The following is a 15,328-nucleotide window of genomic DNA, read 5'->3' as shown; positions in this document are numbered from 1 at the left end:
GTAAGAATAGCTGTGGTGCCTACTGGACTCACTCACCCCCGCGGCGCCCCACGCCGTTTTTTGCTGGGCGGCAACTTACTAGACATCACTTTCGTGCCATCTAGATTTCAGCGCGTTCTGCTGCCTTGGAACTATTCGCACAACAGACCGCTACTGACAAGAATATTTCATTATTGGTGCTGTCAATTTCAATAAATCTATTGGATAATTAAAAAGAAATTGCCACGGTCTCTTCGTTGTTTAAATGTTTTTACTGTTTTTGTTTTGTTGTATATATTTATATGTTATTAAAGTTTTATATTCCTACTACTTTGTTGGAGTGCTATATATTTTTAATGTGACACATAATTGTAAAAACTTTGATGTACAAAGAGTCATTCCTGGAATCTTCCGCTTCAGGCTCGGTCCCCTCCCCAATCACAATACAGGATGGTTTTCAGATAGTAGGAACGCGTGTGCTGTGACGGATCACATCGGGTGTGGGCCTTGATCTACTATAACTCCTTTGAAGAGGGGTGATTCTTTACAGCTGGGGCCATAAACTACATCTGCAGGGCTAGCTGATAGCCTAGGACCGGCCTGGACATTCGGACACAGAGGAAGAGGAGTGTCAGAGGGTGCGGTAGTGAATAGGGCGAAAGGGAGGTGTCGGGCGGGCACAGAGTGTGATTCTCAGGGAAGAGCAGCGCAGATGGGGGAAGGTTTATTGCCCATGCATAAGACAGAGAGCGGTGGTGACCAGTGCCTGGGGGAGATGCTTACGAGGGTGAGGAGCCATGCTACGAATCGACAGCGTGCAGAGAGTGGGTCTGGTCAAGACATCTAAAATGGCTGCCGTGCACGACAAAAGTGTGGCATTTCAAAAAAGGCAAGATGGCGCAGACAATGTTTTTCAACACTTCCTCATTTCCTTCGAATCGAACGTTAACAGACGTTGGGGCATATTACCAAAGTTAAGCGATATTTATCGCTAACGATGCTTACCAACCAATTTTTTACCACTAAGCATCGTCAGAAATTATCGAAGATAAACCTTACTATTATCAAGGTTTATCGCAAATGCGATAATAAACGGCCGCAATGCATGAATATCGCTAAAAAGTCAGCGATATTCATGCATTACCGAGCTAATACTCTTAGCCATGTTATCCACCTCCCATTGGATAACATGGCTAAGAACTGCTCAGGGCAGGTGTTACTTTTTGGAGATATTCGCGCTTAGCGCGAATATCTCCAAAAGTTGGTAATAGGAGATAGATATCTTGCATGTTGTAATGCAAGTTATTGTGGTATATGGAACTCATACCATAATCTCTCAGGAAAGCAGAAACTGATCCTTTTGGGACCGCCTAAAAAGGCCTAGGGGGTGAGGAGTACTCTACTTTGCCCCCTTTTCACGTTCCGAACTATTTTATTTTACTCTCTTCTGTAATTACACAAAATACCAGCGATAAGATGCATCGGAGACACACAGTGAGAGAAAGGAGGCCGGAGATGAAGAAGACATGTCAAATACACATTGGAGATAATATAGTGGCAGAAGGGAAGTAAATATGAGTAAACTTACCATGTAACATAAAAATGTTGCACTCTATACTATAAGTCTCATTTTATACTACAATCACTTCGCTACAACCTCATAAATTAAAAATAAAAATAAATAATGTCTCAAACAATTTTTGATTTCTAAATATAAATTTATTCTTCAGAATTTTCTAAATTTGAAACAACTAGTAACATGTCCTCATCAGTAATTTCCTCTTCAATCATCTCATCTGGAATCTCCTCATTAAAAGTCTGCAATGATGATTCTTGTAACTCTATGGTCTCCAAACACTCGATAAATTCGCCATCAAGAGATTGATCAAAAAAATCATTCAAGTCATCTCCTCCTTCTGACAATATTTCATTATTGGTGCTGTCCATTTCAATCAATGTAGTGGAATCATTCAAGTCATCTCCTCGTGACAATATTTCATTATTGGTGCTCTCAATTTCAATCAATGTAGTGGAATCATTCAAGTCATCTCCTCCTTGTGACAATATTTCATTATTGGTGCTGTCCATTTCAATCAATCTAATGGAATCATACAAGCCATCTCCTCCTTGTGACAATATTTCATTATTGGTGCTCTCAATTTCAATCAATGTAGTGGAATCATTCAAGTCATCTCCTTGTGACAATATTTCATTCTTGGTGCTGTCCATTTCAATCAATCTAATGGAATCATACAAGTCATGTCCTCCTTGTGACAATATTTCATTATTGGTGCTCTCAATTTCAATCAATGTAGTGGACAATTCAAAAGAAATTGCCACGGTCTCTTCATTGTGAGCCATTTTATTTTGAAATTGCTTGCTGTAAATTGCAGAAAAAAATAATCACTTTCATTTATCGTTTTTAGTAATACATAATATAAAACTAACTTCATCAAGTATTTAGTATAACAGAAGGACTGCAAATAAATAACAGAAAACATTTTTCAAATTATCTTCAAGTGTACAACATAGTTCCCCTTACAAATTAACAACTCACCTTTTTAAAAGTAGCAGAAGTGTTAGTACTGTGTAAATCAAACACCAGAAATTCACCACCAAAAATTCCTCACAAATGTACCTCAGACAGTAGTATCACAAAATGGCTGTGGTTTCCTCTCATTTGACATATATACATAACCAATTAACTTTCATCACACACAAATACAAAACCAAAGTAACATTTTAATTGGTTCTAAATTTCAACACTTTCAAATGTGTTTTCCCCATGCAATTTTCCATAGGACATTTACATACGTCTACAGCCTGAATGGCTGAACGGAATTACACCAAACTTGGCAAAATGGTACATCAAACCTAAGAGGTCAGGAAGGATCTACTATGCCCCCTTATGGTCATTTCCCCCTTCGCTTTGGCCTCCTCTTGTCTCTCAATCCTACCGAGGGACAAGATGGCGGCCGCTACGGACTGTTTGGAATGTTGACAGACGCCGGAGAACCAATCAGCTTCGCAAAGCTCCGTAACGCGAAAAGTACGCGAAGCGGAGCGCTGTTACAGATATATATCTTTTTTTCAACGTTAATTTCTCAAAATCCACTGGAGCACATATATTGAGACCTAGCAAAGGCACATCGGGCTACCAGTCCCTAATATTTTGCCAAGTTTCGTGCAAATCCATTCAGCCGTTCGATTATTATTATTTTGTTTTTTTTTTGCCCCGCGGGGCCCTTTTAAAACCTCCACATCAAACCTACGGGGTCAGCGAGGATCTACTATGCCCCCTTATAGTTATTTCCCCCTTTGTTTTGACCTCCTCTTGTCTCTCGATCCTACCGAGAGACAAGATGGCGGCCGCTACGGACTGTTTGGAATGTTGACAGACGCCGGAGAACCAATCAGCTTCGCTTCACAAAGCTCCGTTGCGCGAAAAGTCCGCGAACCAGAGCGCTAACCGGTCCGCTGTTACAGATATATATCTTTTTTTAAACGTTAATTTCTCAAAATCCACTGGAGCACATATATTGAGACCTACAAAAGGCACATCGGGCTACCAGTCCCTACAATTTTGCCAAGTTTCGTGCAAATCCATTCAGCCGTTCGGGCTAAAAGTGAGGCCAACCGCCCTATGGAAAACTCAATGTTAAAAACACGTTTTGGGACCCCCCTTTTTTCTCGGCCCCCACTGGACGAACCCCCCCCAAATTTTCAAGGGCTGCTCAGAAACAAAATGTGCCATTTTCCTGAAAATTTCAGCCGATTCCGTCCACAAACGCCAAAGTTATTAGACATAGAATTTTCAAAAAACCCATAGAGAAAAAATCCTAACTATATATACCTACTGGCGACCGCCAGTAGGTAATATATATATATATATATATATATATATATATATATATATATATATATATATATATATATATATATATATATATATATATATATATATATATATATATATATATATATATATAGTACATTACCAGGTCATCATGTACTGGTTGCCAAATATACCACGGATGACTGACATACTGGTTTCCTCATTCTATTTAGAAGTCCAATATGAGTTCCCTGCAGTGAATTGAATTGATATGTTTGGTGGTCACTAAAAGATGTTACACTTATTCCTTAAGCCTCTCTTTTAGGGACCACAATGAGGGTACACAGGTATGCTGGATATATATATATATTTCATATCACCATTCCATCGTGTACTGGTCGCCAGATATACGTCAGATGGCTGACATTTTGGACTTCTAAACTGAACGAGGAAACAGGCATAAGGTCCCTGCAGAGAATTGAATTGATATGTTTGGTGGTCACTAAAAGACGTTACACTTATCCCATAAATGTATCTGTGATGGGACTGGATTTTATTCAAATGTTGGGCCGTACTCATTATCCCCGTGGAGGTCCATAACTTGGACACAGTTGTACTTGAATTCATTTATTCGTTAATATGCAAAATAGGACGAATGCTGTAAGTGTGTTGTTGACTTTACTGATGACTATCGACCTAAGTGGTTTTCAATAATGATAGTACTCTCTTTGAGTGCATTTCCGTAACATATACTCACCTAATATGGCCACCAAGGATACGACGCATGGGACATCGTCTCGCGTGAAGGGTTGTAGGTCAGCTGGAGTTTCAAGCCGTATTCGGTCCGGTCAAGTCTGGTAAATTAACTGAGCGACGCCAGTTTTTCAAACAATTAAGTCAATACGGCTTGGTTAATGGGTTCATTTGTGTTTTCATGTTTAGTAGCAGTGGTGAAAGTTTTAACGGGGGTCAATAATTACGTTAACGGTAATTTTTATTTATCTATAGGCCCCCGTTTGATTTGGTTTTACGGGGTATATGTGAGTATCATGCTGGGCGCCATTATATTGGAGTAATACGTTGAGAAATGAGTTGTGATAGATGGTGATATGTTTACATTATCTTTGTTTCTTGTTAGACTCGGAGTTTAACTGAAAGGTGAGAAGGAGTTTCCTGGTCTTCTTGTAAGCGAGAAGGTTATTTGTAAGTGATTGTGGGAACAGCGTTACTAATTTTCACTAATGGTGACGTTGTTTACTACATTCGAATGTTGTTTCAAGGTCTTCGGTCTTGGTGGCATTCACATGTGCAACACATGGCAGGTTTTACGAGTGTACACATGGGTGTGCGGTGGCACTTTAATTAACTATTTATTGTTCCATTTTTGTATTTATTTTTTGTGATTATTCTTTGGAAGACACCTTATAGATGACTAATCCTGGTGTTTTTTAAGTGTTGAGCAGACGATATCTTTGAACACAGGGATGGTTAAGTGTATTTTGATTTTTATGTTTTCATTGCATTAGATTGTGTGTGCAACAACACCATCCTGAAGATGGTCTTGAGGATCTTCTAGACCATTAAGAGACTGAAAGGTCAACGCTCTTGCACTTTTTTGTTTATATTCATGTGTTTAATAGACAGAATGAAAATAATATGAAAAGTTCTGTTTAATTCTGATATATGGTGTTTGTTATCCATATGTATATAAAAGCAAAAGGTGTTGGATTATCAGTAGTATGTAAATTGCCGTACTTGTTGATTTGATAAAGATAAACTAGATTAAAACAATTCTTTATATAATTTTGTGTTTTTGAATAAATTCCCTGTATTTAAGAAATTATGTTCACTTTTGTGACACTATTGGTAATAAGAAATGATATTGAATGATTCCTCTAGGGACATTTATATCTTGTGATTGACCTAATAAGTGGCCAGGAGGTATATCACAAATACGCCTATGTTGGATGTTATCGTGTGGTCGCACCGTATATCTTTTTACATAAACTTATACTTGTTTTTATATGAAACTCGTGTGGAGTCCTTTTGTGTCACCATTGGGTCACTGGGAGCGTGGTTGCAAATACTTTACACATTAGCCTTGACGATAAGCCTGGCTGCTCGTGCCAAGCTACCAAGGGGGTGAGCAGGGGTTATCTGAGAAGGTGTTTTTCCTTTCCCTGACGTGGAAACGAGGGTCCCTACTTGGCCTTAGGTACCTACCTCAGCCAACTAGGGATCCCGGTTCTAACATGAACTGTTCTGAAATTACTGCCTGCAGTACACCTTTGTTTTTCCTTTTGTAGGTGACTGAGGATGTAGTAAAAAATTGAGGGTTTGTTTATAGTATGGAGATGCAAAACTGAGCGCAAACAAAGTCCAAGTCTTAGGTGTAACAGAAGGTGGCCTTCTGTCCATTCTGTCAGAAAGATCAATCAGTCCTCCCTAAAATGTTTGCTTCTGATCCGGCCACAGTGAACTGCATTGTTCCTCAGTGTTTCTCTGTGAGCCATAACCTATTTAATCTCTAAATGTCACCTCTTGCAAACATTATCCGATTATAAATCTTTGAGATCGTCTCCTATGCAAACCATATGCAGCTCATAATTTCCACCTTAGAAAATGTCATTGATACACATAAAAACTTTTCATCCTGCATAACGCATAATGCAGAGGGCATACTGCCTAAATAACGTTGATTAAATGGAGGTTATATAATTTGGCAATAACACCTCCTGTTGGGCACAAGGCTGATGGTCCAAGAAGCTGGGAGACAGCCCACCAAATAGGTCAAATATTTTGCCTTCATCCTGGACACCAATCTGTTAACCAAATCACAACTTTGGCAACTTTCTGATCCAGCATTCTCAAACTTTTTCATAAAGTATTCCCTTGGTTGTCCCATAAAATTAGGGACTCGAGCCTTAGTAGCCAGCTGTCTGGATTACATCAATGGTGGCTATGTACGCATTGCTGGTCCACCTCATCAGGACACTTCAAAGTACTCTCCTTCGTAGATCCTTACAGTCTGGGGCGTGTCTTTCGGGGTAGGGGATGTCTGTTTGGGATGTGACACCCCCCAAATACATGCATTCTTGGCTTGATAGTTGGTTCTGGGGTCCAGTAGTCGAGTCTGCTATGACTGTGTTGGGTTTTCTCGTTGTGCACCAAGAATGAAAGAGTGACCTTTGATGTAAAACAGGAGCGAGAGAGAGAACAACTTGTATACATCTTGGGGTTGAATTACAAAATGTGAAATCAGATAACCATGAGTAAATACTAGCTTCCCTGATTGTTCAAATTGTGTGATCTAGAGCAACCATTTTATTTCAAAGAGGCTAATTTTTCTTCATTATCGTGCATGGGAGAACTTTTAAATATTTGAGGTCAGGATGTGCATTGTGCAATTGGACTATAATGTTGCTTTATCTATAATAAGAATCTAGGACACGTTTAGGATTTACATGATTACGGACTTGCCTCTTAGTTCCCTAATGGCATTGTCATTAAGGGAAATCCATTAATGTTTTCTGCCTATGCAGAGATATAATCTAATGTACTTAAGTGAAACACTACCACATGTTAAAGAAATAAACTTTTTGGAATTTTGAAGAGACTGTAGCCTATTATTTTTGTTGCATGATATACACGATGAATGTTTTCATGGCTTGACTCGTGCATGGACTTTTACAGCCAAATCAGAACCTTGGCTCACCCTATTAATTTTCTGCTGTGCCCACCTCCATTTGCAACTTATTCTGAGTACATGGGGACATCAGTCACTTGTTATAATGGTTTTTAAAAAGCAAGGACTGAAAACATGAAACGCTGCTTACATGCACCATTTGACAACTCTACCATCAAGGCTTCTCATAGCAGAGATGAAAAAGGGTGTGTGCAGTAAAAATACATTTTAAAAAAGTGACCCCAGGGCAGAGACTTCAGGCCGTTGTGGTATAATTGACTGTAGTCATGAGTTCCCAGGGAGAACCACCAGGCTCAGGTAGGATGGGTAGGGACTTCGGTTCAGAGAAGGTTTTTTGGGTGTGACACCCCCAAAGGCATTCTTGAATTAGTATGTGGGACCAAAGTTGGGGTTGCTAAGTCTGTGTCGGTTTTTCACATCATTCTTATTTAGCTCGAAGATTTTGACTTGTCTATTTTTTGGAGCAAAAAAGTACATTTATATAGTGACTGGTTTACCAAAAACTGGAAAATCTACACCCATTAGAAGAGTACTTCTATAAGTGAAAATGTACTACTTTTTAGAGTTCACAAACATTGCCAGTAGTAGGCTTAGAAAGCGGAGCATGCCTCAGGTTTTCAGGCACAGTCCTGGCAATCAAACCCCCAAAAGGTGATGGAATTAATGCTTGCAAATTGTTTAACCAGTGGCAATTGCTTGGGGTAGCATTTCAACCCATTGTTTTTCGCCCATTGTGCCACTTTAGACAGAGGCCTACATAATGCAATTAAGTACTAACCCTGTTCCTCATGCCCACCCCCAACCTTGTTCATCTCACCCCTCCACCCTACAGCCCACTGTTTTTTTTATTTTGAAAATTTGAGACCAAACCCCCAAACTATCACTGATCAAGCTATGCCCCAACTTACACTGGCGGCCAATCCAGAAAAAAGTACTAAGCAAACTCCTATGTCATAACCACATAGCACTTCAGGAAGGCCTCTGTAATTAACAAACTCTTTTATCACCTGCCTTCTCAACTCTTGCTTTCTTCCTCTAAGAGGCTGGCTGTATTTTTTTTTAAACAGTATTTGCAGAAAGCATGGCTACTCGGAGGAGTGTCCCGGCACTAAATAGTTCTTAACACACCAAAACTGGACAAGTTACTTTATTTGCTAAATAGCCAGTTTTTTTTTTATTTCTTCTTGAAAATTGAAAGTTCCAAGGTGAGCCCAAGTGCCAGCGGAAGTCAATTCCAGGCTTTAGCATCAAGAAAAGAGAAAGATCTTCCTTGATTCGGACCCGATGGATTTTATGGATGGTGGCAAGGTGACCAGAGGACGATTGTAATGTCCTAGGAGGGGTATAGATAAGACACACTGTGGCATTTCCATGCAGAGCTTTATTCACTAGTACCAATGCTTTGAATTGGATCCTCTTTTTCACAGGTAGCCAGTGAAGAGCGTGGAGGTGTGGGTTTCTAGGTGTGGGTTTCTAGGGGGGTGATTGAGAACGAGTCTGGCCTACACATTTTGAAACACTTGCAATTCGGCTCAAGAGGTATTCCAGCAGGCCCAGCAGGCCCAAATATAAATCATTTCCATAATTGAGCCTGGACCACTGCTTTCCTGGTATTAATTGAAGGAGTGGTAGAAATGTTTTCAGGGTGTGTAGCAGACCAAAACAGGTGCCCACCAGAGCCTGAATCTGGGGTTTCATGGACAGAGCACTGTCAATTTTAATTCCCATTTTTTTTTACCAAGCTCTGAAGAGTGGCCAGGAAGGAACATCCAGGGGCAACCACGATCTCCAGACTTCTGAATGTGAAGTACCGAAGAAGACAATCTCCGATTTGTCTGGGTTCTCTCAATATGACTAAAGTACGAGGTTGGTCTTTCTCCCGCTAGCAGCATATACCGGGCACAAACTCCCACTCTCAATATGCAAGACCAGCTGTCTCACCTGATATGGACAAATCTGAAGATCTGGTTATTCTACATCAGTTCCAGCTCTAAAGGTCTTCCAGGCCAAAGAGCATTCCCTTTCTGCCCTAGAGTGAGCATGCATGTTACAAAGTTCATTAACATAACTTAATATAAAAACACATTTTCTGTTATTAAACATTTTTATACTATTGTTTTAAATTCTTGTTAGTGAACAGTAACCTCAGTCTCAGACACTGATTTGGGCCTGTGTTGACCATTTACATTTGAGCTCATGGCTTTGTGCATTATGCTGTTGGGATAAAAGTATTTCTGGGACTACAGAGACACTGTACTGCACCAGACATTGTGCAGAAGCTACAAAGCACAAAAAAATAAACTCGAATTACAGATGTTATCGAGACTTATCAGCATTACTCACTCCTCCTTACATAAAGCACCAAGAACAAATTTCACAGGGCTCAGAGAGCAGCTACAACCCAGGGTAAAGAAACAGGAAGAGAAGCTAGAAAAAAGGGTGTTTCGCAGTAGTGCTCTGTGGCCATTGATCAGGTTAATCATACTGTTTTTTTATTTTTATTGAAACAGCCCTACATGTGTCTTATGCTCTCAGTAGCGGCTCCTCGAGGGAGCGCTGAGGGGTGGTGAGGTGGGGCGGGGGAGGTAGTAAACTCCAGCATACGGCCGAACTGAGTTAAGTAACTAAGGGCCTGATGTATCAAAGGGTTTTACCCATTCTGTCTCTATAGGAAAATGTGATCATACATATGGCCCTAAATAAATAAATAAAACGAATTATATTGCGCGCGATGGAACGCAGCGTTGCAGCGCGCGCAATGTAATTAGTTTTTATTTATTTATTTAGGTACTTAACTCAGTTCGGCCGTATGCCTGAGTTTACTACCCCCCACCCTGCCCATCCTTCGCCCCACCGCACTCCCTCGAGGAGCCGCTACTGTGTGCTCTTAACCCCTTCCCTGCGGGGCTAATTCCCCCGCTGTGCTGGGGACGGGGGGCACCCTCAGCCACACCCGTTTCTTTAGAACGCTCAGCACAGCGGGGGAATTAGCCCCGCGTGCGAGCGCTGCGGCCGTTATGACGAGCTCAGCTCGTCATGAGCACACGGCCACCGTGGCTCAGGACGAGCTGAGCTCGTCATGAGCATGGGAGGGGTTAAAGCAAGGGGTTCAAGTGACGTCACTCAGTAGCACACAGGACTGAAAAGGATGGACAACGAAGGCAATGATTGCGCAATGAGACATTTGATCATAATTAATGCATCTAGAGTGCAATGGACGTAAATGAAAATGAATCTTACCGGAGCGGTAGAGTTCAGTAGCACCCCTAAAGAAACGGGGCAAAGCGGCTTCTAAAAGCATGACAAAGTCTTCCAGCTCTTCCGTGACGCCGACAAGAAAGTACTCATTTACTAAGTTGTATTTGGCTTGTTCCAGCGCCCATCTGCTGCCCACATTCCTGAAAAAAACAGGACAATGCCACAACGATTGAGTACATTTACATTGCACCCAGGTACAGTCTTAAAAAACACATCACTGTGCGAGGGAGAAGGTTGCAGAGCTGCACCAGAATGCGTTCTTCGCAAAAAGCACCTGCGATGCATTCTGGATAAACACCAAAGCTTGCTATCACAATTCTTTCCGTATTGTTTACCTTCATCAGAGGGCGAGAAACATTTATAAATCTAGAGGTGTGGGGCTGAGCATGTGGTGCGGGGACCACAGGCATCTGCCAAGCCTACTTAGGGGGTGTAAAACTACTTAGAAAATTAAATCATTTTTAAAGATTAATAAAATAAAGTAGCAAAATGTACAACTTAAAATGTTAAAACACTCTGCAAATGTTAAAGAATTTGAAAATGGAGGCACAAAATTAAATGAGTCCACTCAGATTGATTAGCTGGAGCAGTGCAAGCGCATCCTACAGAACTTAGCATGGGCTTGGAGTGGCTTCAATTGAATTTAGCAAAGACCCAAACTTCCTATTAAAACTAAGGTTTTCATTTTTTTATATTTGTTTGAAAATAAATTAAAATGTGCCACCATGTATGTATTTTCATCATTTCTGTATTTGTTTGATAAATGCTTCTTTCTGTAATCTTAGAGTACTGTTTTGCAGTTCAAATCATCGAAAATGCTTAGATCGGGGACCCGCGCTTCCAATCATGGCTCAGTGTGGGCCCTGGAATTCCAATAATGATTCAGTGGGGGTTCTCAGGTACCAGGGATGATTAACTGGAGGTCCACATAAGTGAAAAGGTTAAGGAACACTGATCTGTAGATATTTCAGCTTAATTCATTAGGAGGGCCCCATATAATTCAGATATTTACCCTAACTCCTGTTATTGCATAAATGTGATGATTTTATCGCATCTAGTAACACCTGCCGAAGTTTAGTTGGGTAAATGTGCCTGGAAAATACTGGTACACATGGATTTGGTGCAGTGGTCAAGAAAATCTGCATGTTATGCCCCATTTGGTAGCCAAAACTTGTTACACGCTGTAATTAACACTGAAAATAAAATCCTAACACCTCGGTGCCAGATTTTATCGTGTGAATGATAATTATCACAAATGGCCCTCATAATGAGGACCTCAGACTATTTGCAAGCATATATTGTGTAACATGTGGCATTCATCGATGAGGATAATCTATTGCTCTCCTCCTGGACATTTCTGCAGCTCTTCTCTACATCAGGCTAGGTATGGGATGTAAGCAGAACACAAATTCGGGGAGCAGCATTTGTTATTAACTAAGGTGAGTAAGGACCTGCAGGGGTCCATCATAAGGAACTCCAGCAATCAATATTCATGACAGACAGTTCAGCTTATGTCTATTTTGTCCCTGCGCGGCAATTTGCAGATGCCATTTGCCGACACTTTGAGCTGAGGGAGGGTTCACATGGAGAACACCGCTGTGACTGAGCAGGTGGGGAGGAAATCTTAGCTCCGTCACTACCTCCAGTCAGACACAGTTATCCACTGGCTGCCAGCAGAACAGTTGGGTGGGGTAAGGTGGGATACCCCTCTGAAGTGCCCATCTTTCTTCTTGGGGATAGGATCCCTCTGCGACAGATAGGAACTTCTGAGACGTGACTGCCCCTAAGTGATGGAGCAGATGATTGGCAACAATAAAGAAAGAGGGTAGAGGGCCAGAGGAGAGCAACTTGTCTGCGCTCACCCCACCTGCACTCACAGTGGCGGACAGTCCCCAATGGGACTGAGGATGGCGGAATGTTGCTGCCTTCATTAGATTTTGGTTACAAAAGGACAAGGGAACCCAAAAGGTATGCCATAGGGACCTTGGGCAATAACGTATTCTCGAGAACAGCGGTCCCTATTTTGGAGGAAAAAATACTGTAGAAGGATGAACATACACTAAACAGATAGTATGTTTTATGTCCAGCCGGACATAGGTTTATTTATCAGATGTAAGAGCCTTCATAAAATTGATTGAGAACATTAGATTACAAGTGGGCACAGCCGTGACCCACAGAACATAAGACAAACCAACGAACACAGAGATAGCCAAAGGCAAAGTTCACATATGTCTGTAAACTAGTACTCAGTAAAACAGACTTAGATATGCATTTAGACACCATTACATTAAACAATATCGCTTATTCATATTGCATATGGTGCGTAAGTGTCGACGACGTTTCGATGCCTCCTAATTAATTGCAGGGCATCATCTTCAGGACACGGGGGCACGGCGATTCGCGGCGGATAATGGTCACCGCGCATGTGGGATTAAGGAATTAGGATCGGGAAAATGTCTTCCAATTTTTAAGGGTTTTGCACGGTCGCACAGTTTGAATCGGGGGGAACAGGAGCTCAATGACTCGTCTGTCTGCTTGATGGCAAGAGATGCCTCCGTGGTTCAATCACACCAGCTGCCATTGGTTACGTAGAGTCCTCGGGCTCTCCCTTGAGGCTGCAATCCATAGACACTAATGTGATTTAGGCATAGTGGTATTTAAATTCTAGACAACAATGACTTATAAAACTGTCCTGAAGATGATGCCCTGCAATTAATTAGGAGGCATCGAAACGTCGTCGACACTTACGCACCATATGCAATATGAATAAGCGATATTGTTTAATGTAATGGTGTCTAAATGCATATCTAAGTCTGTTTTACTGAGTACTAGCTTACAGACATATGTGAACTTTGCCTTTGGCTATCTCTGTGTTCGTTGGTTTGTCTTATGTTCTGTGGGTCACGGCTGTGCCCACTTGTAATCTAATGTTCTCAATCAATTTTATGAAGGCTCTTACATCTGATAAATAAACCTATGTCCGGCTGGACATAAAACATACTACCTATTTAGCGTATGTTCATCCTTCTACAGTATTTTTTCCTCCAAAATAGGGACCGCTGTTCTCGAGAATTCATTAGAGTTTGGGCTTTGGGGAGTGCTATGTGTGCGTCTGGCCTCATCCATCCTCTCCTTTGGTGTAATCTCGGAGTTAAAAGACTCTTCTCATAGCAGACACCGGTCCTATCCTGTATAGCTCCCCATTCCTCTGGTGCTAACCTCATTAAATTGGTGGTCACCACTGATTATCTCCTCCTCTAAAGTTGGCCTGTTCACTATTCAACCTTGGAGAATCTGCCTCCTGGGCAGTTTTCATCTCTCACAAACAGATCTTCATTTCCGTTCACCAAGGTCATTTACTACCATTCAAACTCTTTTTCCACCCTGGTAGCTTTTCCCAATCCAAACTTAATCTCACCTATGGCCTTTACATTACTGCATTAGCCATTTTCTCTCCCAGGTGATCTCTCTCTCTCTCTCTCTCTCTCTCTCATAAAGTCTACAAATTGTGGCCTTTCTTCAATGGCTTTTGTCCCCCTTAAATGTTTTGCTATCTCCCCTCCTCTAGTGGCATCTATTCTCCCTTGCTACTACTCGGGCATCTCTTGCTATCCCTGGTCGCATTCAAGAGCTGGACATAGCATTCAGTCGGACACTGAGAGCAGGGCGTGATATTGACTCATCCGCTACGGTCTGCTTTTTTTCATAAGCATCAGCTGCTTCACTTCTTTCTACCACCCGCAGAATGTCAGCACTCAGATTCATTAACCAACAAAGTATTTAGGTGTGGGATTGCAAGAGCTTTCTCCCTCAGTGGTGCCAAAACATGGAAGTAGCATTCTGGCCACTTCCTGCTGTTGTTGCCACCAACAGTAGGCCCATCGATGCTTGCTGCATTAAAGAGCTCACAGCAAAGAGAGAGTTAAGGGGAAACAAAGAACCGCCACGGAGCCTCAAAATGCTATGGTGTTGCTAAACTTTATATGCGCCGCCACAGCACTAGCTGCAACCTAGTACATTGAGAATCACTCTGTTGGCCAGACCGGCCGTGGCACATTGAATGCTACCTGGATGGTGGTATCTGTGCACTGAACAAGGGAGAGCCATGCTAATGGCACAATAAGCTCCGAGGAATTGTCGGATCCTTCTGAATATTCTAGCAACAACCGATCTCATTGAAAATCAGAATGACACTAGCAGAACTCAGTCCTGTCAGTCCTGTTCTATAGAAAATAGGAACATCCCTCATCCAACCTTTACCTCATCATGTGTTCTTGATGCAGTGAGGACCAACACTGCCATAATGAGGATGTGGCCTAACTGCTAGGCTGGTTGACCTTGAAGCTGGGGAACCAGGTTCCAGTCTCGACAGTGATGCTTCAACATTCTGTGATTCTGGGCAAATCACGTGTTCTCCCTGTGCCTAACAAAAATGCATGTGTGTGTCTGTAACACAACTGGTGCTCATGTAAAGTGCTCTGAGACCTTCGGGTTTAGTCGCGCTATGGAAAACTCCCAAATAATAAGAATAATGTTGCAAGTTGGGTCCA

General features: G+C 41.6%; 1 protein-coding gene across 1 annotated transcript in view; it reads right to left on the bottom strand.

The window, feature by feature from the left end:
* HS2ST1 (heparan sulfate 2-O-sulfotransferase 1) overlaps nt 1-15,328 on the bottom strand; it is a 372,958-nt gene that overhangs the window by 34,594 nt on the left and 323,036 nt on the right. The window contains exon 6 of the mRNA XM_078645905.1: nt 10,761-10,918. Within this exon, the coding sequence (XP_078502031.1) occupies nt 10,761-10,918 (158 nt within the window). The remainder of the gene's footprint in view (nt 1-10,760; nt 10,919-15,328) is intronic.

This window comes from Lissotriton helveticus, chromosome 1_1 (genome assembly GCF_964261635.1).
Source record: "Lissotriton helveticus chromosome 1_1, aLisHel1.1, whole genome shotgun sequence".
Classification (NCBI taxonomy): Eukaryota; Metazoa; Chordata; class Amphibia; order Caudata; family Salamandridae; genus Lissotriton; species Lissotriton helveticus.
The sequence above is the reverse complement of the archived record's forward strand: the minus strand, read 5'-3'. Positions and strand labels throughout refer to the sequence as shown.